The sequence below is a fragment of the Camelus ferus genome, chromosome 18 (assembly GCF_009834535.1).
Source record: "Camelus ferus isolate YT-003-E chromosome 18, BCGSAC_Cfer_1.0, whole genome shotgun sequence".
Classification (NCBI taxonomy): domain Eukaryota; kingdom Metazoa; phylum Chordata; class Mammalia; order Artiodactyla; family Camelidae; genus Camelus; species Camelus ferus.
Window position 1 is genome coordinate 902,988 of NC_045713.1, and position 25,357 is coordinate 928,344.

Consider the following 25,357-nt stretch of genomic DNA (forward strand, 5'->3'; position numbering starts at 1 on the left):
TAGGCAAGCTCCCGAACCAACCATCACATCCTAATCAGAGGAAAAGTAACAAAACATGAAGCAGTATCATATTAAATTGTTACACTCTTTTCTTTTTTTTTTTTTTTTAAACAGAAGTCATGAGGATGGTACACAGGACCTCCTTCATGCTAAGCATACACTACCACTGTGCTATACCCTCCCCCTAAATTGTTACATTTTTGACAAATAATTTTCAGGAATTTAACCATAAGGCCTAATGAATGAAGGTCTCGTTATCCTCACTTCTTCCCTAGGTACTAACCCACTTTGGTGTGTTCTCAACTGGAGGAGCGTGAACAGCCCCCACAGTGGATCCCAGCCCCTCCACACCATGGTACCCACCGCTCTGCCAGCAGCCCGTTTGGAAGTCACTGTTACAGAAATGGCACATCTGTTCTGTGTGGCCTCGGTATGCCTTTGTCTCTGGAGGGACTCCACGTGCCTCTGCCGGGCTCCTTGGGGGTGGCAGCCTCACAGCTGCACACACTCTGCAGGGGAGGTCTCAACCCCCCCTCCCCACCTTCCTCCAGAGCCCAGGGGTGATGTTGCACAGGTAATATCATCCTCTGAGCAGCTCCAGGTGTTCATGCAAGTGCTTGTTCTGGACACACGGATGCTGGCAACGTGCCTGGTCCAGAGGAAGCCCCTAACCACCACCCAGGTGAAATCCCCTAGGATTGTTGGGTGAACTGAGGACCGCTCCACTGCTGGCAACGTCAAGACCTGGCTCTTGTCCCTCCAGCGTCCAAACTATCAATGTAAGTCTGCCAACTTTTAGTTCTGCATGGTTCTGGAGACAACACGTTCTGCATTTACTGATTTTATTTAATCTGACTGATGCTGTGACCTGCTAGTCAGTCCACCTGAGGTGGGGCCCTGCACCAAATGCTGTCAGGTCCGTCCCCATCGGAATCCACACCCTCTGGGGTAAAGAGCTCTGGGGGGCCTTTCCTTTGCAGAGACCATGTATAAAGCTAGGTGACAGACACCTCCACGAGCACTCAGCCCCAGGACAACCTCCCCCGCCCCCGGCACATGCTGCGTCCCCGTGGAGCTCCAGGCGTTACCACCGTGACGTTCAAGTCCCTTCTCAGAAAACCGTGCTGCGCTCTCGAAGGAAGATTTCAGTGGGACTTTGAGGGTCCATATGCCCCTGGTGGCCAGATGAATTGGTTTAATTAAGAGGACCTGCGGGCTCTTCCCAGAGCTCTTATATAAGTTACAGAGCAGCACATGGGCCTGGAGGTGTCACCATAGCCACAGGCATCGGGGAAGCTAAAATCCCGCCTCACCCTTGCCACTCAGACCCCCAACTGCCTTTAGTGGCCACAAGGGCGGGCACCTCTGAGTTCACGTTTCCTGGTTCTCTCCCTCCTCCTCAAGGATCTACTTTGCTTCCTGGGGAGGCGTTTGTCCTGCTCCCTAAGAGTCTGAGTCACCACTAAGTTCATGCCGATGTTAGGGTCTCGTCTTGTGAGGCCTGGCTTTGCACGGCTGCTGCAGCAGAGGACAAGCCCTCCTCCCCCTCCTGGGGTCTCCGGCTAAGAAGTAAATGCACAGAAGACAGATGAGCAAGGAGAAAAGCGTGGCAGGTGTGCTGAGGCTTTCCACGTACACAGGGCCCTTCACAGGAGGATGAATTCCTAACAGAGCGGCCAGAGCAGGAAGACTTTATACCTTTTAGATAAAGAAACAGTAAACATGTGAAGGCTTGGAGGCTGGAGGGGCTCAGGCGGGGGCAGTGAACGGTGGAGAGCTGTGTCCTGTTGTCCTCTGTCCCCAGGTCTGGGAGTCGGCAGGGCAGGGCTGGCTCCTCCTTTCAGGGAGGAGGTGGGGGACAGGTCCCAGTGGCTGCCCTCCTGCTGTTGCTCACCTGGCTCCTCCAGCTAGGATGTTTGACGTGTCAAGGTGCCGTGCTTGGGGGAACCTCCCAGGGCCCCCCGAGCTCCTGCAGGGGCACCTCTGCTCCCTGGGGGACTGTCAGGTGAGAGCGGGTGTGTTCCCTGCCATGCAGCAGAGGCTCCCCACCTGGCCAGTTCCTCTCCCGACTGAGCACTCTGGGGCAAGAGCCGTCAGCCAGTCAAGAGACCACCTGTAAGTGAGGGTAGCAGAGGAAGGGAGACAAAGACCATTGCTGTCTGCCCTGGACCCACCCACCCCCGGTTCTCGGAGGAGTGCTTTTCCTTTTCCTGAGTAAATCCTGTGAAATCTTTTGCTGCACAACGCTGTCTCCTGTCTGTTATCTTATCTTTCAGGTGTGACAAGAGCTGGGGTCTTTTCCCTTTCCCTTTTGGGGTAACAGTTCCATGAGTCCCAAGAGAGAAGGCAGGAAGAGGAACAGATTTAACTGGAACCGAGGGGGCAGAGGCTCCTTGGAAAGAGGCAGTGGCTAAAGCCTTCCCAGTGTTGGAGAGTGGTGAGTGGATCATGGACTGAAAGAGTATTGCCCGGATTTCCAGTCACTGGGGCATCCCCGGTGACCTCAGAGCAGGTTCAGGGTAGCTCCAGAGGAAAGGGGCCCGAGGACTTGGAGGAGTGAGGAGGTGTAGACATACAGTGTAGACAAGAGGGAATCGGGCCAAAAAGAGGAGGCTTGAGATGGAGTGGGAGACCGTTTAGTTTTAAATGGAAGTGACCTGAGACTGTTAGAGGGTGAACAGCAGTCCCTGTGCTGATGGAACAGAGGCGAATACATAAGACTGAGGAGCAAGGAACTGAGAAGTTGGAGCAGAAACCCAGCCCCGTCATGGGGTTACTTGGTTTGGGTCTGGGTGGTGCCTGGTGTACCCTTCTCAGACTCTGAGAATTGCAGATGGAGTCACCCTAAAGTTGAGAGGGGGCTGAGAACAGAGGCATCCTGTCATCAGAAAGGACTTGAGGAGACTAGAAAGTTCTGGAAGGCTGAAGCCATCATTGTAGGATTAGGGCGGGAAGGGAAAGTGTGATACCCACTCCGCCAAATTAAAGAGGACACGTGGATCTAGACCCCAATCGCGATGCGTGGTGTCTGCAACCTGACTGTCGAGGTTCAAGGGTCTGTTTCTTGTGACTATAAAACAACAGAACTGGTGGAACCTAGTCCTTTACTGACTTTGATGGTGCGTGCTAACCTACAAAACTGGTGGACTTCTAAGTGCTAATTTCACAATTATGTCCTTCCCACCCCTCCCCCCGCCCCCACAGGATGCTGAGTATGCATATTTCAACTTCCCTGAACTTCTCCCTCTGAAGAGGGCTTTAATTCTCCACCTAGAGCACAATACCACCGTCGACGTTCGAACAACCTTTTCTGGGTGCTTGTCGCAGGAGTGGCAGACTTTCCTGGAGGACAGTTACCCGTATTTCCTGATAGTGGAGGATGAAGGCCTGAACCACCTCCAGACACACCTCTTCAACTTCTTAATCATTCAGTCTTGGGCGATGAAGGTCAATGCTGTGCTCTCCTCGGGCCAGGTGTCCGACTTCCTACGACTTTATGCGTATTTCATGCCAAGCAAGCACAAGAACCAGATGTTTTTCCAGAAGGTAATTTGCATCTCAAAGACAGGCTTCTGGAATGTCACAGAATTTTCCAAATTACTTGACTCAGTTTTATTTCTGCCTCTCCTATGGGAATTATCACCAGTCTCACAGAGAGGTATAGAGAAGTAGTAATAATGATGATTGTAACCCTAAATGCAGCCCTTTACTGGGCACGTGCGGCCATGACAGGAGTTAGTGTGTGGTCCTTCCAGAGAGCCATTTTATTTACCGTTTGCAGCAGCCCCGTGAGGGAGGGTCAGGGTCACAGGTAAGTAGTCTGCTCACTGTCAACACACAGTGGGTCTGAGGAGAGGCCTCTGACCCCCCTGCCTGCATATGCTCCCCTGTGGTGTGGGGTGCTGGAGCCACAGATGAGTGAAATGATGGTTAACTCAGCAGCTTTTCACGAGACAACCATGGAGAGAGTTGAGGAGGAAGGAAAAGAAGTGAAATATGTTTATTTAATAATAAATCATTAATAGAGCTTTCAAAGTATTGAGAATTTTAATTCCGTGATCTTACTACTTTGCTGTATCAGTATAATTAGTAATTACTGTACTGAAATTTTGGGAGTCAAAAATGCTCACCAGTTTTATAAATAAATCTGGTTTCTGTTTAATTTTCGCTGCTTAGAACAAATTTAGAATGTGAGGATGACTCTTATTTCATCAAAATGATTTTTGAGTTAGTTAACACTTTTCACTTTTTGAGTTTGGGGTCACACCCCTCATGATATTGGGGACATCTGGATGGTTGTAATGAAGTATAAGATAGAACTCCAATCATTAAACCATTTCCAACTCGAGGTGCCCTCTGTGAGCAGAAACAGACCTGGGACTTGTTTCTGTATTGAGAGGAGGTCCTGTAATCCACTCACCCTTTTTTACTCTGTGAGAGCGTTTTTTGAATTTGAGTTTGAAATGTCCCTACAAGTTTCCTTCCCAATCTATCCTTCAGGAAAACTTTTTTTTAATGGAGGGTTTTATTTCTGGTAAAATAATTTTTTCCTAATTTACTGAACTCTCACCCTAGAGAGGATCTTTCACTTTCATTCTGAGGACCATGTAAAATGCTGAAGAAGATGCAGTGTATGTTGATAATGGTAGTTACTGGGGAGGGGGGAGTGTTACGCTTTTCTCTGTGTGTATGTTTGAAATTTTTCCTAATAAGACACAGTGCATTACATGAGTACAGTGTTTCTTTTTCAGATGTTGAAAGCGTTCTAAAATTACATTGTGGTGATGATTGCACAACTCTGTAAATTTACCAAAAGTCATTGATTTGTACCCTTAAAGTGAGTAAATTTTGTGTCATGTTAATTATACCTTCATAAAGCTGTTAAAAAAATAAAATGGACCAAATTCCCAGACAAAAATTGATTTGGCAAAGACAAAATAGTGCTGTTTGGCAGACTTGAAAAGCACTGTTGATGATATATAATTACTTTAGTGTATTTTTTAATTTAGAAATATATTGTAACAATTATATCTTTAATATATGATTGTCTATAGTTGGAAAGTAATGTGACACTTTATTTATGACAATTTATGTGACTTGCCTATCTTTTACAGAATAAGAATAACATTGAAAATGCTTATAAAACCCTGATGAAGAAATTGGAAGAATGTCGACTTTTAGCATTGGGACATCTTTTTGGAAATTTTAAATGGGAAAATATGATGGAAGAGGTACTGAAACTTTAAAAAAAACCTCTTGACTTGAACTGTTTAATGACAAAAAAAAGATGCAAAAGTAGTACAGGGTCCCCACTTGCCCCTCCCCCAGCTTCCCTGCATGTTAGCACCTAGTGTGACCACGTGCACCTGTCCAGCCAGGGTGTTAGTGTCAGTGTAACAATATTAACTAAGCTCAGACATTATTTGTATTTCACTTACATTTGCACTGATGTCCTTTTTACAGACAAAAGGAACTAAACTGAGAAACATATTAGCAACAGATTTTAATAGACCACTTTTTCTGATTATCAAAAAGTTCCTCACAAATTTTGTTTTTTACTGGGTGCTACTATTTCTCTAATGCCTGGCATTTAAATTGTTTGAAAATTGGCTCTAACAAAGAACTCCACAGTTACGAATATATGTACGTATATGCGTAACTGGGACATTGTGCTGTACGCCAGAAATTGACACATTGTAACTGACTGTACTTCAATAAGAAAAAAAAAGAACTCTGTGATGAACATCTTGATGCCTAAATCTTGGTACATATTTTGTGGTATTTACCTAACCTAGATACCTAGAACTTGAGTAGTCAATTAAAAGTATCAACATATTTAATGATAATCTTATGTTTTACTAAATAGCTTTGCAGTAACTCTGTACCTATTTATATTCTTATCAATAAAGTAAAAGAGAAATGACATGTCATATGATTTCCAGTGCTATTATCATTAAGATATACTTTGCAAACTTGGAAGTAAAAAATATGCTAATTGTTCATTTTGTTACTTAAGAGGTTAACACTTTTATTTTTATTTGTATTTCTTTGGTGAATTATCTGCTCATCTCTTACTAAAGGCTTAGTTGTTTTCTTATTGATTTATAGGAGCTTCCTACGTATTGAAGTTTTTAATAATTTCACTGAAATACTTTTTATTTTCTCATGGTAAGTTTTATTGTTTTAGATAGGAATAGTTATAGTTTCGTGTCATCAAATGTGTTCTTTGTATTTCTTCCAGTGAGATCACTTATGATTGAAACTGTTTTCCTGAACATCCTGGTATTTTACAATTTCCTTCTGTGACAGGCACGTGAAATGATTTCTCTGCTTAAGGAGCTGTGGCCGGAAGGGTCTGACATTCGACGAGTTCTTTGTGTCACTTCATGCTCGTTGTTCTTGAGTTTGTACCACAGCGTCTTAGAGAATAGGTCGCAGACTCCCGCTGCTCAGAAAACTAACACCCAACAGGTGCGATCATTATTTTACTGTGAAATACAACACCATGGTTCTCCATGTTTGAAATTTTATTGATTTTCATTTCCCCAATTCGTTTGATTGACTTTATTTCTCTAATTTATACGAACTTCCAAACAAGGGGTGGGGGAGGCGATAGAATTTGTTTCTAAGACTCATCGATGGTGCCGTTACACGATTTGGTGTTTTACTCTGCACGTTTCCCTTAGTCCACGTCTAGTCAAATCTGTCCAGTCCTCCCCGGAAGAAAGGAGCTGGCACTGGTGAGAGCTGGCCACCGTCCGAGGTTCGGGTCTCCTCACACCCCTTCTGCCCTTAAATCCTCACAGTAGCATTTTTAGGGGGCGCTGTCATTCTTATTTCCCGGATGGGCACGCTGAGGTTCAGCGGGTCCGGGGAGCAGTCCTCAATCCCAACTGTTAAATGCGGTGTGGCGTGAACCCAGGGCTGTCTCGTCCCGGTTCCGCTGGTCCTGGAAGCGGCAATCCTGCCTCCCGTCCTCGCCGGGGAGACACGGAAGGGCCGAGCCTTCCCCGGCTGAGAGGCCGCCGCGGCTTCGCTGTCCCGCTGAGCAGCCGTCCCTGCGCTGCGCACACGCGCTCACACACGGGTCCCCCTGCTGCCGTGGAAGATTCTCACTAAGGAAAAACGAAGTTTTGTCTCTTTCTTCCGCAGTTTCAGAAATGAGCGGGGCTCACCGTGCTTCTCTTGCGTCCTTTGTGTGAGTCGTGTCCTGGTGGCGCGTCCCCACGGGGCTAGGCGGGTCATCTTAGGTACCACCCAAGTGACCTACACCCAGTGTCTCTGGAGCGGCTCATCCTTAGGCCCGTCTCGCTCCGGGGAGGCGCTGCACCCTCTGCGTCTGGGGCCCCGAAACCCGCGGGCACGGGAGGTGGCCAGGTTACATGCGCCCCCGCCTTTCCTGCTCCCGCCGGGGACGCCTTCCCAGCCGCGCCGCGTTCAGCGCCAGCTGTACACACGAGGCCGGGGGAGAGGACAGCCTCGGGGAGGGCTCCTGAGCCCGGGCCGCTCGGCAGCCGCGCGTCACCAAGACAGCCCGCCCCTGGGACGTGGGGAGACCGGCCTGCTCAGAACCGGGGCGTCAGTGCGTGACGGCAGCCCGCACGCGGGGAGCAGCTCGAGGGCTGCCCAGGCGTCGCGCAGCGTCACGCAGGGTCACGCAGCGTCCTGCCGCGTCCTTCAGCCTCACGCAGGGTCACGCAGGGTCACGCAGCCTCTCACAGCCTCACGCAGCCCCACGCAGCGTCGCGCGGCATTGCGCGGCCGCCGGTCCCTGACGCGCTCTGTGGCTCGTGCAGGGGGAGCGCCGCGGCCCGGCCCTGAGGGAGGCGGAGGACCTGTGCAGGCTGCGCTGTCTCGCTGCGGTTTTCCTGCTCCGCGCGCCTCTTCCCCAGAGAGCCCGCACCAGAGTCGTGGCTTCCTGCTGGACCGAGGAAATTCAGACCGCCGTACAGATGGTGAGTGGACGCTCGGCCAGGGGGCCTTGTCTCTGGTGTGTGGGAGCCACGTCAGCGCGGGCGCCTGAAAGGGTCAGTGGCCTGGTCAGTCCCTTCCGAACTCCAGCAGCTGTGTTTGCGGTAGGACCGGCCGCGCGCCGTCTCCAGCCTGAGGGGACCATCTCTCCACTCCGCTTGCGTCAGGGCCGGGGTCGGGTCAGGCCCAGGGTCAGGGTTGGAGCCGGGGCCGGGGCCGGGGCCGGGGTCAGGGCCGGGGCTGGGGCGAGGGCCAGGGTCAGGGTCAGGGTCAGGGTTGGGGCGGGGGCCGGGTCAGGACTGGGGGCCAGGGCCAGGGCTCCTGGCCCTGTCCTCTGCTCTGCGCAGCCCGCCTGTCTGCGGGGGCGTCTGCTTCTTGCTTCTTCTTCAGCCTGAGCCCCACCCGTGGCCTTTCCCTCATCTCCTGTCCCTGGAGTGTGCGTCTCTGAATAAATCTTCACTCAAAAAAAAAAAAAAAAAAAAAAAAGAAAGAAAGAAAGAAAAAGAAAAATCAGGGTTTTGTGATGTCAACTGGGAGAGAACAGTGACCGTTGTGTTCTGCTCTTGAGAGCCGTTGAGGAAAGCAGTCTGATTGTTTATTATTTTCGTCCAGTATTGAGGATATTTAGAGAAAATATGTTGACTTGAAAAAAATAGCGAAAGAAAACCTTACCCAGGAGCCCACGCAAATCAGTGCTGGTCACCATTGATGTTTCAGTTTATTCTTTTTGGTGTAAATGCGTAGGTTTTTCTCTGTTATGTGTAATTGTTTCTAACATTGGGACTATACATAGTTATAGGTAAAGATATATATAATGTATAGTCTATACTTTTTTTCTTTCCACGTGTTTTCCCAGTTTCTCCCTCACTCCACTCATTCTGTGGTGGCTATTGGCTGTTTTCGATGGACACAGCGCGGTCTGGGAAGTGAAGAGGGCGTTTGCTGTGTTATAGGTGCTGCTGCTCCCGGGTTCTTCGTGTGTGAGTCTTTCCCTTTGATCTGGGGACTCCATGCCCAGAAATGGGATTAGCAGACCTTTTTTACGGATCTTGACACTTAGAATCCAAGTGCTCAGGGAGAGTACTTTAGAACCAGTCAGTTAGGAAGCCAGTCTACAGGTGTCGACCCACCGCACACGCGCTGCATGAGTCCTAGGGAGGAAACTGAGAACCTAGTTTCCCCACCCCCAGCACTGTCATAGAGCCCTGTTTTGCGGGGGAGACAGATACTGAATTTTTAAAATTTACATTAAGGAGGAACTGCAGGATGCTTTAGTACCTGATAATGAGAAGACTCCACTCAGTCTGAGAAGGATGGCTTCTCCTAAGAAACAAAGAAGTCAGGTAACCCGAGTCTGTTGGTTTGGGCTGGTTTCACTGGTGGTGCCTCAGCGATGTCTGCTGTGGCAGCTCATGGCGTGTGCGGGCAGCACTTCCAGTCCAGGTGTGGAGGGGTGGGCCTGGGTCTGCAGTCATGAGCACTTCCAGGGGACACAGGATCATGTACTTCAAAGCCCACTGGGGAACCCTTTCCTTGGCATTTTCCATCAGGAAGAGGCAGACTGTGGTTCACTAAAGGGATAGAGATCCTGTCTTTAGCACCTATTTAATTCACTTCAGGCATCTTAGTGTAAGTCGTGCCAGGGCAGTACGCTGAGCCTAGGGATACTGTACGTCAGACACTGAAATAATATGATACAGCGTCAACAATGTTGTGCTATAAGTTTTGCTGTAAATTTACTTTCGAGAAATACTTAATTTTTTGCCAACTTTGTGTCGGTTGAATTACATGTACTCAACTACTGAATGGTATGTATATATTAATTGTGGTATTGATTTACAGATGTAAAGGAGTGCTCTGTATGTGTAATTTTCACTTACCTGAGTTTCATAAACAGTTTTTTAATGCACAGTGGGTATTAAATGAAAAGAATAGTACAGAGTCTTTCTAAATGATGGGATGTTCTTGGGGGACCCTGCAGGACATGCTCAGTGGTCTTGGCTGGTAGAAAACATCGTTCTTTAACTAGAGTGGTGTGGATGGCCAGATATGTGGGAAGAGCACTGTTTATTCCGTGCCCGTGTTGTGTGTCCTTGACCTCTGTTACCTCATTCAGACAACACTCCTCATATGTCCTCGTTTTATGAATGAAAACCTGGGCTCAGGAAGGCTAAGTGGCCCCTTAGTGGGCAGCTAACAAATGACCAGGTTGAGGTCCTGTTTCATCTTAAGCCTGTGCCCTCCCACGCCCTCTGCTCTCCCCGCATGTTGGGAGCAGCTGATGACCCCTCACCCCTCTTCTGGTCTCCCCCTTCTCTGAGCTTCACTTGGGTAGCACCGGCACCAGGAAGCATAACTTCAGGGAGCCTCGGACATTTTGGCAGTAAAAGGCATATTCTGAGGTCTCTGGAGAAACTGAGGAGCTCAGCAAACTGCAGGAAGGGTTTCATGTTTGCTCCAATCTTGGTACTTGAAGGCCACTTGTGGTGCCTGTCAAATGGAGTGAGTAACGTCGGGGACTTCTGGTGTTCTGTTCTCACACATTATTGCTGACTCAGTGGTGTGATGGGGAAGGATCTGTGGCCTGGGGGTGGGGACAGACCTCACGTGCGTGGTTCCCAAAGTAGGGTCCCCTGACCAACAGTATCAGCATCACCTGGGACCTTGTTAGAAGTGCAGATTCCTGGGTCCACCCAGACCCATGGGATCAATCTCTGTGGATGGTGCCCAGCAATCTGTCATATTTAATAACCTTTCCAGGTGAGGCTTATGCTGCATTTTGAGAATCACTGCTCCGTGGCTCTTAGGAAATCTCCTCAGTTTTTATTTGTAGATAAAACTACAGTTGAGGTGGGAGGTCCCTGCCTTTTTGGTATGTATGATTTAATCAGGAACCACAGGTAGCCGTCCTGAGTTACCTGGTTGGAGTGGAGCTGCCCAGCGCAGTAGCCAGCAGCCATAAGTGGACAGTGGGCACTTGAGATGTGGATAAGTCTAAAAGAGACACCATATTTCAAAAACTTAGTGTGAAAAACACGTAAGCTGTTCTGTTAATATTTTTATATTGATTACACATTGAAATGATAATATTTTGGATATGTTGGGTTGAATGAAATAAGTTAAAATGAATTTCAGCTTGTTTCTTTTATAATGTGACATCCAGAAGATTTGAAATAACATTTACAACTTGCCTGTTTGCCTGTGTTACACTTCTGTTGGGTTACTCTGGATGCAGTGCCACATCGATCGAGATGACAGGAGAGCCTGAGTGTTTTATCAGTAAGGGAGTTTAGTGCAGAGAGCTGGCCTTTTTTTCCCTCTGAACCTAACTCCTCAGACTCTAACACTGACGAAAGGATGACTCCACTCACTCAGAGAAGTTACTGAACTCTTGTCTGCCTTGCTCTGTGCTAAGCATGCTCGGGGAGACATCCTGCCTGTGACTGGTGGGGGGACAGATGCACTTCTGTTAACTCTGTGGCTGCACAATGATGTAGGCTAATGGGAATCTTTGAGTTTGAAGGTTTCAGCATCTTCTAGATCCTTGAATGATCAAATGCTCCTTATTTTTTTTAATGCTCTTTTGACCTGGAAATAAAATGGAAAACATTAAATCCTAAGTAAATATTGTACATTTGAAAGCAGTGTTTCTGTAGTCTTGGATTTGTGGGTTACAGTAGGAGAAAAAAATGTATTAGGCATGAAATACAGATTTCTATGATTCAGAATACAGAACTATGATGAATTCATTTTTTGGTTAGTTTGATTTTATTTTAGCTTTAACCTTGCAAGGTGTAAAGCGCTCATCATTAACCAGCCCAGAAGGGCTCACATCAGTAAGAAAAGGAGGAGCCTGGCTACCTTACCCTACGTGTTCAAGACCATGTTAGAGTTTACTGCTAATGTAAAAATTGTCAATAACTTGGTTTTATTTCCAATTTTCAGAAAAACTGGTGTGACTATTTCATCCTAAGTAATATAAATGTTTTTGAATTTTGGAATCTGAATTTAACTCACCTTTCCGACTTAAGTGATGAGCTTTTGTTGAAAAACATAGCATTTTACTATGAAGAAGAAAATGTTCAAGGTACCACCTTAGTATATTATAATAAGTATACTTTTATCCAGAGGTAGACCAAAGGATTTAAAACTTCAAAATCATTTTTCTATACTTCCAACATATAACATAGCAGTCATCGTCTTTCCACTGTTTGTTTATACATGTATATAAGTTTTGCTTAGTTGCAATCAGAGTGAATGTATTTTAAAACATTTTTAACTTAATATTACTCCACAAGTGTTGTTACAAACAATATGTGTTTGGGAAATTGGCATTTCTAGGTAACAGTTGAATTTTCCGTTTAAATACATGCATAACATTTTTTCATAACATTAATGGAATCCTTCTACTACATTAGATATTTAGGGAATTTAAAATTTTTTCCAAAGATAAAGCTGATATATATATATACATGTATTATATGTTATATGTAGTTAATTTTCTTTTCTTTGCCTCATTTTATGAGAATAAATGTTCTGTTTATTAATAGTGAAAGAAAAATAAGACACATTTTAAGAGAAGTATAACTGAGCATTACCGTGAATCAACAGTACTGTGAAGCAACATTACTAATTGAGCAAAACCACTAAGTTTTGGTTCCTACATATTGCTAACACTGGAATGAGTTAGCTACAGATACATTTAGCAATTCTTTACAAACATTCTAACTTTTGAAAACTCATAGTTTTTATTCTGTTTTATTGATTGTAAAGCTATGTGTGACATAACATTTCTTACTACCTTGAAGAATAGTTAGGTGTTCACCATCTGTTATTGTTAGTTAAGATAGTTATAATTTTAATACTTAGTTATCAAATAGGGGAACAAGATAAATTTTAAGGTGTGCAGTCTCACAGGCAACACTAGGGATCATTTTCCTTTAGGTTCAGTTTGGAACTCACTGAAAATGTCACTGTTTGACAAGTATTTTAGAGTTCTATGACTTTAGTCAAAGTAAGTGCATCTGTGTATGTGTGAATGACTTTTAGTACTTACCACTTTTAACTCTTATATAGGTCTACATTTGAATTTGGGAAATGTCATTACGAAGGATTATGAACACCTCTGGGATACTGTATCAAAGTTGGTCCGAAAGTTTGATGTTGGAAAGCCATTTCCTCTGAGAACAACACAACTTCCTTTTCTTAAAAAGGCTCCATCACCGATCAAAGGTAAGAGATTGCTGAATTAATTTGAAAGAAAAGCCTCATCCCTCTGAAAATGTTTTGAAACATTTGAACGTTGTTAACTAAGTGTTGCAGGTACATGTATTTTCCTGGTGCTGTGCATTTTCACAATAAATTACCTATATTGTCATATCCTTGGGGCAATAATACTTTCACTGTAATTTTGAAGTTTTATGTTTTGCTTGTAACTAATATTGCTGTCAATTTTAAAAAAAGCAAGATACATGTGATTTCCATTTCTGTCAGTATGAAAGTGTTAGTAAGTGAAATGCTGGCTAAAAGACACCAAACATCTTTGTATAAAATCGTAACTGAGCTCAAAACAATAGGAGGGAAATCTCAGGAGCCAACAAATGAAGGAAGAGATAGATCTGCAGATCACTCTGAGAATTTCTAATTATAGGTCTGCTCTCCCAGGAATCTGGGTTTTGGTTTACTCTGTTATCAGGGTCAGGACCACGCTAAGCCAGAAAATAACCTTAAAGTGATCAAAGGAATCTGGCACATTCTCCATAGAAGAGCAACACGATAAACCCTGGTTTTACAGGATTCTCTGTGAAATATGAGTGTAAACACAAATTTATAAAACAGCAGAAGAAATAAGTCCCAAGAGAAACAAGAAGTTACAGAAATGGAACTCTTAAGTCCTTCAGGTTTTGTAATTATCCAAAGTAGAATGTACTATATGTGTGTTTAAAAATGTTTAAAGAAATAAAATAGGAAATTTGAAATGTGAGAAAATAACAACACGATACAAAACACTTCATTCACTTTGTAAAGTAGCCAAAGTTGTAGAAATGAAAATACTGTCAGCGGATAGGCTCGAAGCTGACGGGATTTTGCCAAAGAGAGAATTTGTGAACTAGAAGTAGGTCACAAGAATTACACGTACAAATAGAGATGACACAGTGTATGCCTTAAATTTACACAATGTTGTATGTCAGTTATATCCCAATAAAGCTGGAAAACATTTGAAAATAACCAAAACAAGCAAAAAAAATAGATATAAAAATTATAAAATACAAGTTATATCTTCCATGTCTTCATGGAATGAAGCACACTAATATTCGCATTACAGGGGTCCCAGAAAGAGAAGAGAGACAGAAAGGACCTGAGGAAATTTTTGAAGAAATAATAACCGAAAACTTACCCAACTTGGTAGAGGAAACAGTCACCCAAGTCCAAGAATTGCAGAGTTGCACACAGGATCAATCCAAAGGGGAACACACCAAGGCACGTAGTAATCAAATTGACAAAAGGAGAAAATATTAAAATTAAAATGACTAAAATTGAAAGACTGACCATAGCAAGTGTTGGCAAGCTGTGAAGCAGCACTACTGGTGGAGTGCAGAATAACACAATACTAGGCTTCTACCTAATAGAAATGAAAACATTTTGTCCGAAGACTTGTATATAACTGTTTATGGTGGCTTTCTTTGTGATAGACATTATCAACTAGAAAACATGTTTATATAACCATGCAATGGAATATAACAACAATGAAAAGGGATGAATACAGACCTAATAACTACATGAGTGAATTTCTAAATAATAATGCTGAGTGGAAGCAGCCAGAGAATAGATTATTCCATTTATATAAAGTTCTTGAAAATGCAAACTAATCTATAGTTACAGAAATCATATCAGTGATTTATTTCTGGACAGGGTCTAGATGTCAGGGAAGGAGGGAAGAGAGAGATTATAAAGACACACAAGAAACCCTTTGAAGATGTTTATATTTATTTTCTTGTTTGTGGTAAAGGTTTTGTGAATATATACATATGTCAAAACATCAAATTGTACACTTTAGATATGTGACCCTTGTCAGTTTAACCTCAAGCTGTAATTTCAAATAAAAAAGATATAACAAGAAAAAATAAGAGACATGGAAGATAGAATGAAGATGTGTAACTTTTCATTCATTTGGAGATTCAGAAGCAGAGAATGAGCCAAGGTGGGTCAGGCAGTATTTGAAGAGATGATGGCTGGGCAGTTGCCTGGATGATGAAACACAAGAATTTGCACGTCGAGGGCATACGATGGGTCCCAAGTGGGTCAGTTAACAACTGCACATGCACACTGAAAAATACCCATGCTAGACACAATGCAACAGAATCATAGAATGTGAAAAATAAGTATTTTAAAAAAATCAAGAGTTACTTACAAAGGAAAAAATTAGTCTGATAATAGACTTTCCCAGTAATGGTGATAGAAATCAGAACATAATGAAATTATATATAATTTTTAACATGTAATTTAAGAATGAAGGAGTAAAGTGGACATTTTCAAAAGTACAAACATGGATTTATCCATCATCCTGTCACAGCTGAAGATATTTCTGCATCATGAATTTCAGGAAGAATAAAATGACCCCAGAAGGAATGTGAAGGAAAGCTAAGGGGAAGTCAGGATGTAGTTACAAGTATGGTTTTCAGAGGACAGGGGAGGAATATATATCCTCTGCCCTTAGTCAGGATAAGTCCCCTAGACAAAGACTCTTGAGTTCGAGGAGATGGTTGGCCCCGGGAAGGTCAAATAAGGGAGTGTTAGGTAACACCAGGGAGAAAACATAGTCCATGCAGGGCGTTAACGAGTAGGTTTCCATGTAGGCAACTGCAGGTAAGTTATACTAGGAATTTTCAAACGGTGTGCAAATCACTTGGGAGATGTCTTACCCAAAGAGCAAGATAGCCAGGGTATTTACCCTGCAACTTCCATCCAGTCTTTGGGGCATGAAATCCTTAGGACGCTGGCTGTACCCACAGCTGTAAGAGGAAGGTGCCCAGGTAGAGTTGTAGGGCTCATAGGAAGGTATCAGGCAGACACTGGAACAGTGAGCATCAGGGGAGTAATAGGCAGCCTACCTGGAATTAGGAGCCAGATATTAGATAAAAAGGCATTCGTTAGCCAGCTGTCATATATACAGTGTGCATGTGACATGTATGAACACTGTTGTGTGTGTGTATCCATGTTTGTAATATCCAGAAGGATGTAAGGGAAGACACCAGTGATACCCAGTAACTTCACTGACATCGGTATCTTCCTCTACTGTTTTTTTATTTTATTTTCATAAAAGTATAATGTAAGAGATTTATGAGTGAGACTTCCATGTTCAAATTCCTTGTCCCATAATAAGATATAAGAGAAGGAATAAATATTTGGAAATAGGAAACAGGCGTTTTTCTGTCTATCTATCCATCCATCCACCTACCTACCTACCTACCTACCTAAGTGCTGCCTTTCTTATACACTGCGGTGTTCCAGAATGTTTTAATGTGGGAAGTAGCCTTATGGGATGGGCTGGAATTGATCAGTGTAAATTTAGATCAATGAAAAATGTTTCTTTAATGTGAAGTTTTGGAAAATGATGTATAATATGTCTGCATGAAAGTTTCACATTTGACCTTGTCTTAATTTTTTACTTGTTTACAGATACCTTCAAGGAAAAGATGCCTAATTTGGGTTTTATTCCAATGTCATGTCAGGTGGTGGATAAGTTTGTTGGAGACATTTTGAAAGATTTGCCCTTCCTGGTGAGGTATGGGGCTCAAAGTGCCTCAGTAAATACCTGGGTGGAATGAATGAATTACTCATTAAAGATTCTATGAAATGTGACGTTGTTTATAAATAGGGTATGCTAGATGTAATGTGTTTGTAACACATGAGTTTAATATCAAAGCCTTTTGGATCATAACTAGGTTAAAATCAACATGATTTTAATCTTAGAGTAAAATCATTCTACCTGCGTGTTTTTAATTAATGAATTAATCTGTGAATATTTGTTGATGTTGACCTCACTGTTAGAGACACACAGTGGAGTCTGGGTTCTTAAGTCCCTAATAAACTGCTCTTTGGAGCCTACCATCCACATTCTATGACAGAAAGAGGAAAGGTGGCTGTGATTTAAAAAAAAAAATTTTTTTTAAATGAAATCTGTGCTGTGTTTGGAGGCATGTGGTTTAAAATAAGCATGTACTTCCTGTCATCTCATAGTGACGACCCTGCTGTAACTTCGCTGGTCAGACAGAAGGAATTTGATGAACTCGTGCACTGGCATTCCCACAGACCCCTCAGTGATGACTACGACAGGACAAAGTGTCAGTTCAATGGTCAGTGCTGCGACTCTGGTGAAATAAATTAAGATCGGTTTCACTCTCTTCCTGTTATTTTATAATGAAAAGTTGTCGTGTTATGAGCCAAGAGTTATACTTCTTGAATAATAACAGTGTTCTAGGTGTTTAGAGGTGTGTCAGTGAGGCAGGTGATGGAAGAGCCCCCCTTGGTTGCTGACGGCCACCTGTCCATGGCACGCGGCTCTCTCGGGAGGAAGTGCATGGATAATGGCATTTGTCCCCACAGAAGTTAGAAGCTTTTTTAAGCAAATACAGCTTGCAGTTTGACACCTGTGTGTTCCTTGACCTCAGAAATATTGAGGCCAAAGGCTTCTGAGCAGTTTCATCAGCTTTCACAGCACTCAGTTGTCTGCTCATCACAAGTATAGTGGTTCACCGCCATGGTGCTCAGGTTGGAGGGGCTGCCGCAGGAGGCCGGTGTCACTGCTGACAGTATGTCAGTGAGAGTGAGTTAGGGACCCTTCTCCCCGGCTCATCCCGTGTCTTCCTCTCACCCTGGTCTACCCCCTGCTCAGCCCCTCCTTCACATGGACAAAACTTAGCATCAGAAAAATCTAGATGTGTACATGATAAGCACGCTCACACACACCACTCACCAGCCCGCTGATGGACACAGCAACCAAGATCCAAAAAAATACGAGGGACTTTTTAGATTAATCCCTAACATCCTTCCAAGTGGTTTGATTTGATATTGGCAGATAAGGATAGAAAAATCAACCCACTGAATTATCCCCTTTAAGTGAGGACTGTAGTTTTCTTTGGGGCTGGGAGCAAGTCATACCTTTGTTGTTGGGGTTTCCTATGTCAATGGATTTTTCCACAGTGACAGGTTTTCTGAGCTGACAAGTTCTTGGCTCTGTGGCTGTGGTCTGGAGTAAGGGTTTTTCTATCAAGTAATGCAAGAAGGCCTAGATGGGTGTCTTCCTGATTCTTCCACCTTCCCCTCATTAACCTCCTTCACAGAGCACATGACAGAAGCAGTGCTCAGAAGCTGTCATTCTCTGCAGCATCTTGATGTTTACTTTGAGAGGTAGATGATGAAAGAGTGTTCTATCCCTTCCATCCTTTAAGGAATGAGGCTACAGACGAGAGAGCTTGACTGAAGATTCCCTCTTCAATGGAAGTAATCAGCCTAAATGACTGCTCCAAACTAAAAGGAAAAGTGTGTGTGTATGTGGGGGTGGGGTGGGGTGGTGTGAAGCATCAGTGAGAATGCTGTTGCAAAAATATAGTTGTGTTGCATTTTAAGTCTTTTCTTTTTCAGAAAAATCTAGAGATCCCCATTATCTCAGATCTGTGCAAAAGTATCATGTTTTTCAGCGATTTTATGGGAAGTCACTAGAATCAGTCTCTTCAAAACTTCTTGTAACTCAAGCCGCCAAGCCCAGGAGGAATTTCTGTGAACCCAAGAGCAAAAAGGCACAGGTAGTTTCTGTTAAGTCTATCCTTTTTTTTTTTTTTTAACTTTTCTTTATCTTGTATTGTTATTTGTTCCATCTGTTTGGTAGTTGCTTTCCATACTGTGTTTTTAGAAAGTAAAGAGTTAGAAAAGATACTTCATGCAAGTGGAAACCAAAAGAAAGTAGGGGTAGCTATACTTATACCATACAAAATAGACTTTCATGCAAAGACTGTAATAAGAGAGAAAAAAGGTCGTTATATAATGATAAAGCTGAAAACCTGAAAGCTTTTCCTCTAAGGTCAGGAACAAGACAAGGATGCCCAGACCACCACTTCTTTTCAACTTCGTACTGGAAGTTTTAGCCAGAGAAGTTAGGGAAGGAAAAGCAATAAAAAGCATCCACATTGGAAAGGAATAAGTCACACAGTCGCTATTTGCAGATGACATTACGGTACATAAGAACCCTTAAAGACTTCACCAGAAACCTGTTAGAACTAATGAATTTTATTCTTCAGTAAAATGAAGAATAAAAAATGAAGATACAAAGATCTGTTGTGTTTCTATACACTAATAAGAAACTATCAGAAAAAGAAATTAAGAAAATAACCCCATTTACAATTGCATCAAAAAAAAAATACCAAGGAATAAATTTAACCAAGGAGGTGAAAGACGTGTACTCTGAAAACTGTAAGGCATTGATGAAAGAAATTGAAGAGGATACAAATAAATGGAAAGGTTTTCTGTACTCACGGATTGGAAGAGTTCTTCTTGTTAAAATGTCCTTACTACCCAATGCAATCTACAGATTGAATGCAATCCCTATCAAAATACCAATGGCATTTTCCACAGAAATAGAACAAACAATCCTAAAATTTGTATGGTGCCGTACGAATAGCCAAAACAATCTTGAAGAAGAAGAACAAATCTGGAGGCATCACACTCCCTGTCTCCAGCTATGTTACTAAGCTATAGTAATCAAAACAGCATAGTATTGGCATAAAAGTCCTAGAAGAAAGCATAAGTGATAAGCTCCTTAGTATTGGTCTTGGCGGTGAGTTTTTGGCTCTGACACCAAAAGCAAAGGTAACAAAAGCAGAAATAAACAAGTGGGACTACTAAAAAGATTCTGCACAGCAAAGGAGACCATAAAAAAAAAAAAAGGCAGCCTACAAAATGGGAGAAAATATTTGCAAATCGTATATCTGATAAAGGGTTAACATCTAGAATGTGTGATGAACTCATAAAACTCAATAGCTAAAAAACTGAACAGTTGGGTTAAAAAATGTCAGAGTGACTGAATAGATATTTAACCAAAGATGACATGCAGATGGCCAACAGGTTCATGGAAATGTGCTCAACATGACTAATCATCAAGAAAATGCAAATCAAAACCACAGTGAGATACCACTTCACACATGTCAGAATGGCCATCATTAAAAGACCAGAGATGATAAGTGTTGGTGAGGACGTGGAGAAAAGAGAGCCCTCGTGCACTGTTAGGAATGTAAATTGGTGCAGCCCCTGTGAAAAACAGTATGGAGTTTCCTCAAAAAAATTAAAAATAGAACTGCCATATGATCCAGCAACCCCACTTCTGGGTATTCCAGAAAGGAAAACAGGATATGGAAGCTCTCTCTGCACACCTGTGCCCATTGCAGCATTACTTACAGCAGCCCAGTTATGGAACCAGTGGAAGTGTCCACCAAGGCATGAGTGGATGAAGAAGATGTGGTAGATACATGTACATATTGGAATAGTATTGAGTCATAGGGAGGAAATTCTGCCATTTGTGACCACACGGATGAACCTAGAGGTCAGAGGGAGGCAGATACTGCGTGGTAGAACTTACATGTGGAATGTGAAAGAAAAACACGCCAAGCTCATAGGAACAGAGAGTAGAAAGAAGGCTCCAGGCTCAGGGGTGGGGAACTAGGGTGGGTCTGGTGAAAGGGGACTGGCTCTCGGCTCCGAGAAGAGCAGGGTCTCAGGAGCTAATGTAACACGTGGCGACTGGAGCTGACAGCGTTACATCACACCACTGAGATTTGCAAAGAGAGTAGATTTTAAATGTTCTCACCTTCCCCTCTCTGAAAGATAAATATACGAGGTGACGGATGGGTTAATTAACTCAATGGGGAGGACCCTTCCACAATGTATATTGAGTCACCATGATGCACACTTTGAATATCTTACAACTTTATTTTTCAGCTATATCTAAAATTAAAAAAAAATGTATCTGAGCAGAAGCGGGGACTTTTGCTTTAATGTCAAAAAGTAGCCTCCCCAGGCCCAGCCAGGTGGTCTTGTTTTTCTCCTTGTGGTGACCCCCTTCTTTTTATTTTCATAGCCAATTTTATTGTTAGTGAGACCACCCAATGACAACTGTGCCTTTTTTATTTAGGGCTACAAAAAAAGCTTCTTCTGGGTTTTTTTTTTTTTTTTGAGAGATGTTATAAATAGAAAGTTTGCACAAATTCCCATTATATAGTGTAAGGTATAAAGACTGAAAAAACATCTCATGCTTTTCTTTCTTTTACACTATCGGAAATTAAATTATCTCATGGGGATTAAACAACCTTCACACTGTATAAATGTTCTCTTCCAGCAACAGTTTAGTAAGTCTGCATGTTCTAGCTAAAACAAGCACTGTGTGGCAAAGAGCCAAGGGTCACCTTGTCCCCTTGAGACAGAGCCATGCTGGCTCCACCTGGGACAGTACCTCTGGGAGACCAGAGCACTGAAGATGACCCATTGATGAGAACTGAACTCTAAGAAAGTGATGAAACTAAAGTGACTTCATTACAGGCAAGGCTTAGATACTGGTATCATGGCTGACCAGTGCAGTGGGAGGTTTGTCAGAATTCTCTACAGGTGCGACGGTTCTCTGATTTTCTCCGCAGATGAGTAAGTCAGGTTGGTAACAACATATCAGAAGTGGGTCCCTGTTGTGTTTAAGTAGGTCAGAAATGCTTGTCCAGATGGAGCAGACCTGCTCGTTTAACTTGTTCCTTCCCCTCCCTCCTTCCCTTCGTGCTCTTGCCCGTCTTCACTCACTCATCAGACAGTCTGAGCTACATCTTCCGTGCTTGGGACCCAACAACAACTGTCTCAGGGAAAGTAATCTGGAGATACAGCACGGCGCATAGGGTCATGGTGGCCCTGTGCGTGATGAGGCTTCTGTAGAGATGCCGGGCGGAGGGGGCACAGGACTTGGGCTCGTAGAGTTGGGTGAGGTTCTGTGGAAGAAGCATCTTGATGGACACGTAAGGGTCGGGGGTGACCCTGGTGGGTAGGAGAGGAAAGCCAGTCCCTGAGAGAGTGGGAGACAGGAGGCCCAGGGGCCTGATTGTTTTCCATTTGCTCTTCGGCTGATAACCTACAGCACTCAAATCTAGGAGATGCTCTTCAGGGGCTTTACTGTCATCCAGGTGGGTTTCCACGGTATTCAGTTCACAGAGACTTCAATTTTAAGAAACAGACAGTGAACCAAAAAGTGTGCCTTTTCAAGAATAAGAGGGTGGTCAAAATAATTAGTATACACTTACTTAAAAATACCATCTCATTCATATTGCCAACTTGTTTTATGAGATGATTCTTTCTTTTTTGAGCAGGAGACCAAGGCTGAAATAATCACTAGAGAGAATAAGAAGAGGTTATTTGCCAAGGAGGAGCAAAAAGAAGAGAAAAAATGGGATGTCCTATCATTTTCTATTGAGGAGGAGATGCAAGAGAATTTGAGCTCTGGAATAAAGAACCTGGAAGATTTTCTGAAATCGTGTACAAGTAGCTCGGTGAAATTTCGGGTAGAAATGGTAGGCTTAAAGGCCTGCTTGAAGGCGTGGAAAGAGCATTGCCGAGGGAAAGGTGTGTGAGTGGATGCTCATTTGTTTGCTTTAATAAATTGGAGAAGAAATAAAAATGTAATGATGACAGCTGTCCCTTATTAAGTGGAAATTTGTGGGAGAAGCCTTAGATGCATTATGTCATTTTCTCCTTGCAGAGTTCCTCTAAGGCTGATTTTCTCTGTTTTGTCAATGAGTGCTGACCTTTCAGAGAGGGCCCCAGTAGCAGTTAAATATACAGCACATTCATAAGCGAATTCAAATCAAATTACAGGCAAAGTTAGGTCTAAAGATAACTGCATACAGAACTGTGGGCGTGGTTCAGGGGACCAGCCGAGACGGTGAGTTTCCCGAGGAGGGTCTGTCCTTCATCTCTGAGATCTCAGCTGCAGACTTTTTCTTTCTGAGTGGAGCGTGGATCGTGTTTGCCTGGCTTGCTGAGTCCTTCCAAAAGTGGCTGTGGTTTCCACATGCTTTGCTTTACCGCTGCTACAGTAGATGGCAGAAAGGAATGGGAGAGGCAGGAAGAGGCAGGTGATGGAGAAATCAGGCAGGGTGGAGATGTGCAAGTTGACAGGAGGTGTGACAACCAGGTGCCTGATGCCTCTGGATGGACAGCTCTTTCCTGCACCTCACTGGTCTGACTCTCCATTCTCTCCATGCTGGAGTCCGCTGCACACGTGGCTGCCAGGTTCTCTTTTCCTTCTCGTTCTACCAACTTCAGTCTGTTGAGCAAAGTCAGCCTTTCACTGTGGCCTTCATCACCGTGAGAAGCACACGACTTGGCCTGTTTAGTGCTCACTCAGACACTGCATCAGGATTTGCATTTGGCTGCTAGTAAGGGGTTGAGGATTAGCAGTGGCTCACCTTCCTGGGCAGTGAGAATTCTGGATTAAGTGTGTTTTGTAGCCTTTATAGCATCTGTAGGTGTCTGGTAATATTTGTTAAATAGATAAAATGTAGGGTGATGTAAAGAAAGGTGGAATCAAAACAGCTCTGACAGGTAGCGCAGGAGAAGGTCAGCAGTGAGGAGGAGCAGTAGGGATGTGTGGGACTGTGAGGAAGTGGTGGGGTCACAAATTGGGGGCTGGAAGTTGTAACAGACTGAGGGAATGAAAAGGCTGCAATGATCATGCCACATACTTACCCATTAGGCCACCATTAGGATTCAAAAAATGTTGCCAAGGTTTTAACCAGATATTTAAAGTCAGCTGAATATTTTTCTTTGAACACAGTAGAGAAGGAATGAAAATAATAGGTGGAGAAAAGATTTGTTCCCCAGAATTTATACAAACTCGGGCTTTGACGATCTTGTTTCTACCATGAACTACAAGGTGTTTCTTTTCCTTCAGCACTCAGGCAGCCACATTGCAATTATCCGTGGAGATGATGAAGTGTGTGTAGTTGCTCTTACAACATTTAATTTTATTCAGTTGTCTGTACTCCCAAACCTCCATTAATGCTTAGACAGTGAATTTAATTGGGTCAGATTGGTAGCCTGATGACTAACCTTGGATAATCAAATATTTATTGCTTTTGATGGGCTTTAAACAGTTTTGCTGTTCTTTGTCCAGGTGAAACCACAAAAGACATAAGTATAGCTGTTCAAATGATGAAAAGGATCCACTCTGTGATGGAAAAGTACCCAGAACTTTTGCAAGAGGCAGACCAACAACTCATAGCCAGATGCCTTAGGTATTTAGGATTTGAGGAGTTGGCAAGTTCTGTGCATCCATCCCAGGTAATGCTTTCAGAATAGCTCCACTTTAGTTATTAGGTATACATAAAGTGTCTTGTAGACACCATGACCTCTTTTAGATTTTTTTTTACTGAAAATATTTACTCTAAGTTCTTAATCATTGTTAGTAATCTAGCTGCCCCAACTTGAAGTAATCCAGAGTTAGAAAATTGTGCACATGCTTGTCTGGACAGGCAAATTAAATGCCAGATAATCTCTGCAGACCTTTAAAATCAGTCCTGTGTTTGATTCTAGCAAAACATTTAAAAGCTGTACTGTGATTGCTCAGTTGTCTTTATATCAGACCTAGCTCAGATATCGTGGTGGGCATGTGAAATCTTGATGTCTGCTAATTATTTACTCTTAGTTAAGGTGACGATTTAGGTGGGAAAATATTTCTTCAATAAACATACAAATCTAAAAGGTGGTGGGTGCTTTTCTCATAAAATGATTTAATTATTTTATTAAAAATAATATTTTAATCATTTAAATGATGTAATTTTTTGTGTTCTAAAGTTGTACATTTTAGCAAACGTGGTTTAAAAAACAATGCCAAGAATCCAAGTGACAATGGTAGGTCTTTTCTTTTTGTTGTTGGAGTATAGTTGATTTACAGTGTCAGTTTCAGGTGTACAGCTAAATGATTCAGTTATACATACACATACATATATACATATTTTTTTCAGATTCTTTTCCATTGTATGTTATTTCAAGAAATTGAATGTAGTTCCCTGTGTTATACAGTAGGACATTGTTGTCTGTCTATTTTATATATAGCAGGGTGTATCTGTTAAATGGTATAATTTAAAATCAGCTTCAAAATGGACTTTTAAAATATCGCAGGTCACAGGAAATGACATAAAAGAGAAGAAAAAGAATAAATACTCAGTTGGCATTGGGCCAGTTCGGTTTCAGCTGCAGCACATGGGCCAGTATTTGGTACGAGAGGAGAGGAAAGACCCAGACCCCAGGGTTCAGGACTTTATTCCTGACACTTGGCAGGTAATGACTGAATGAAATGGAC

At 43.1% G+C, this 25,357-nt stretch overlaps 1 protein-coding gene across 1 annotated transcript in view; it reads left to right on the forward strand.

Annotated features, from left to right (window-relative positions):
- Positions 1-3,170: 3,170 nt before the first annotated feature.
- LOC116657642 (probable ATP-dependent RNA helicase DDX60) overlaps positions 3,171-25,357 on the forward strand; it is a 22,353-nt gene continuing 166 nt past the window's right edge. The window contains exons 1-12 of the mRNA XM_032461033.1: positions 3,171-3,546; positions 5,115-5,231; positions 6,310-6,471; positions 7,797-7,955; positions 11,917-12,058; positions 13,048-13,203; positions 16,651-16,756; positions 17,212-17,327; positions 18,616-18,776; positions 22,365-22,617; positions 24,170-24,336; positions 25,177-25,335. Of these exons, the coding sequence (XP_032316924.1) occupies positions 3,172-3,546; positions 5,115-5,231; positions 6,310-6,471; positions 7,797-7,955; positions 11,917-12,058; positions 13,048-13,203; positions 16,651-16,756; positions 17,212-17,327; positions 18,616-18,776; positions 22,365-22,617; positions 24,170-24,336; positions 25,177-25,335 (2,073 nt within the window). The 5' untranslated portion in view covers position 3,171. The remainder of the gene's footprint in view (positions 3,547-5,114; positions 5,232-6,309; positions 6,472-7,796; positions 7,956-11,916; positions 12,059-13,047; positions 13,204-16,650; positions 16,757-17,211; positions 17,328-18,615; positions 18,777-22,364; positions 22,618-24,169; positions 24,337-25,176; positions 25,336-25,357) is intronic.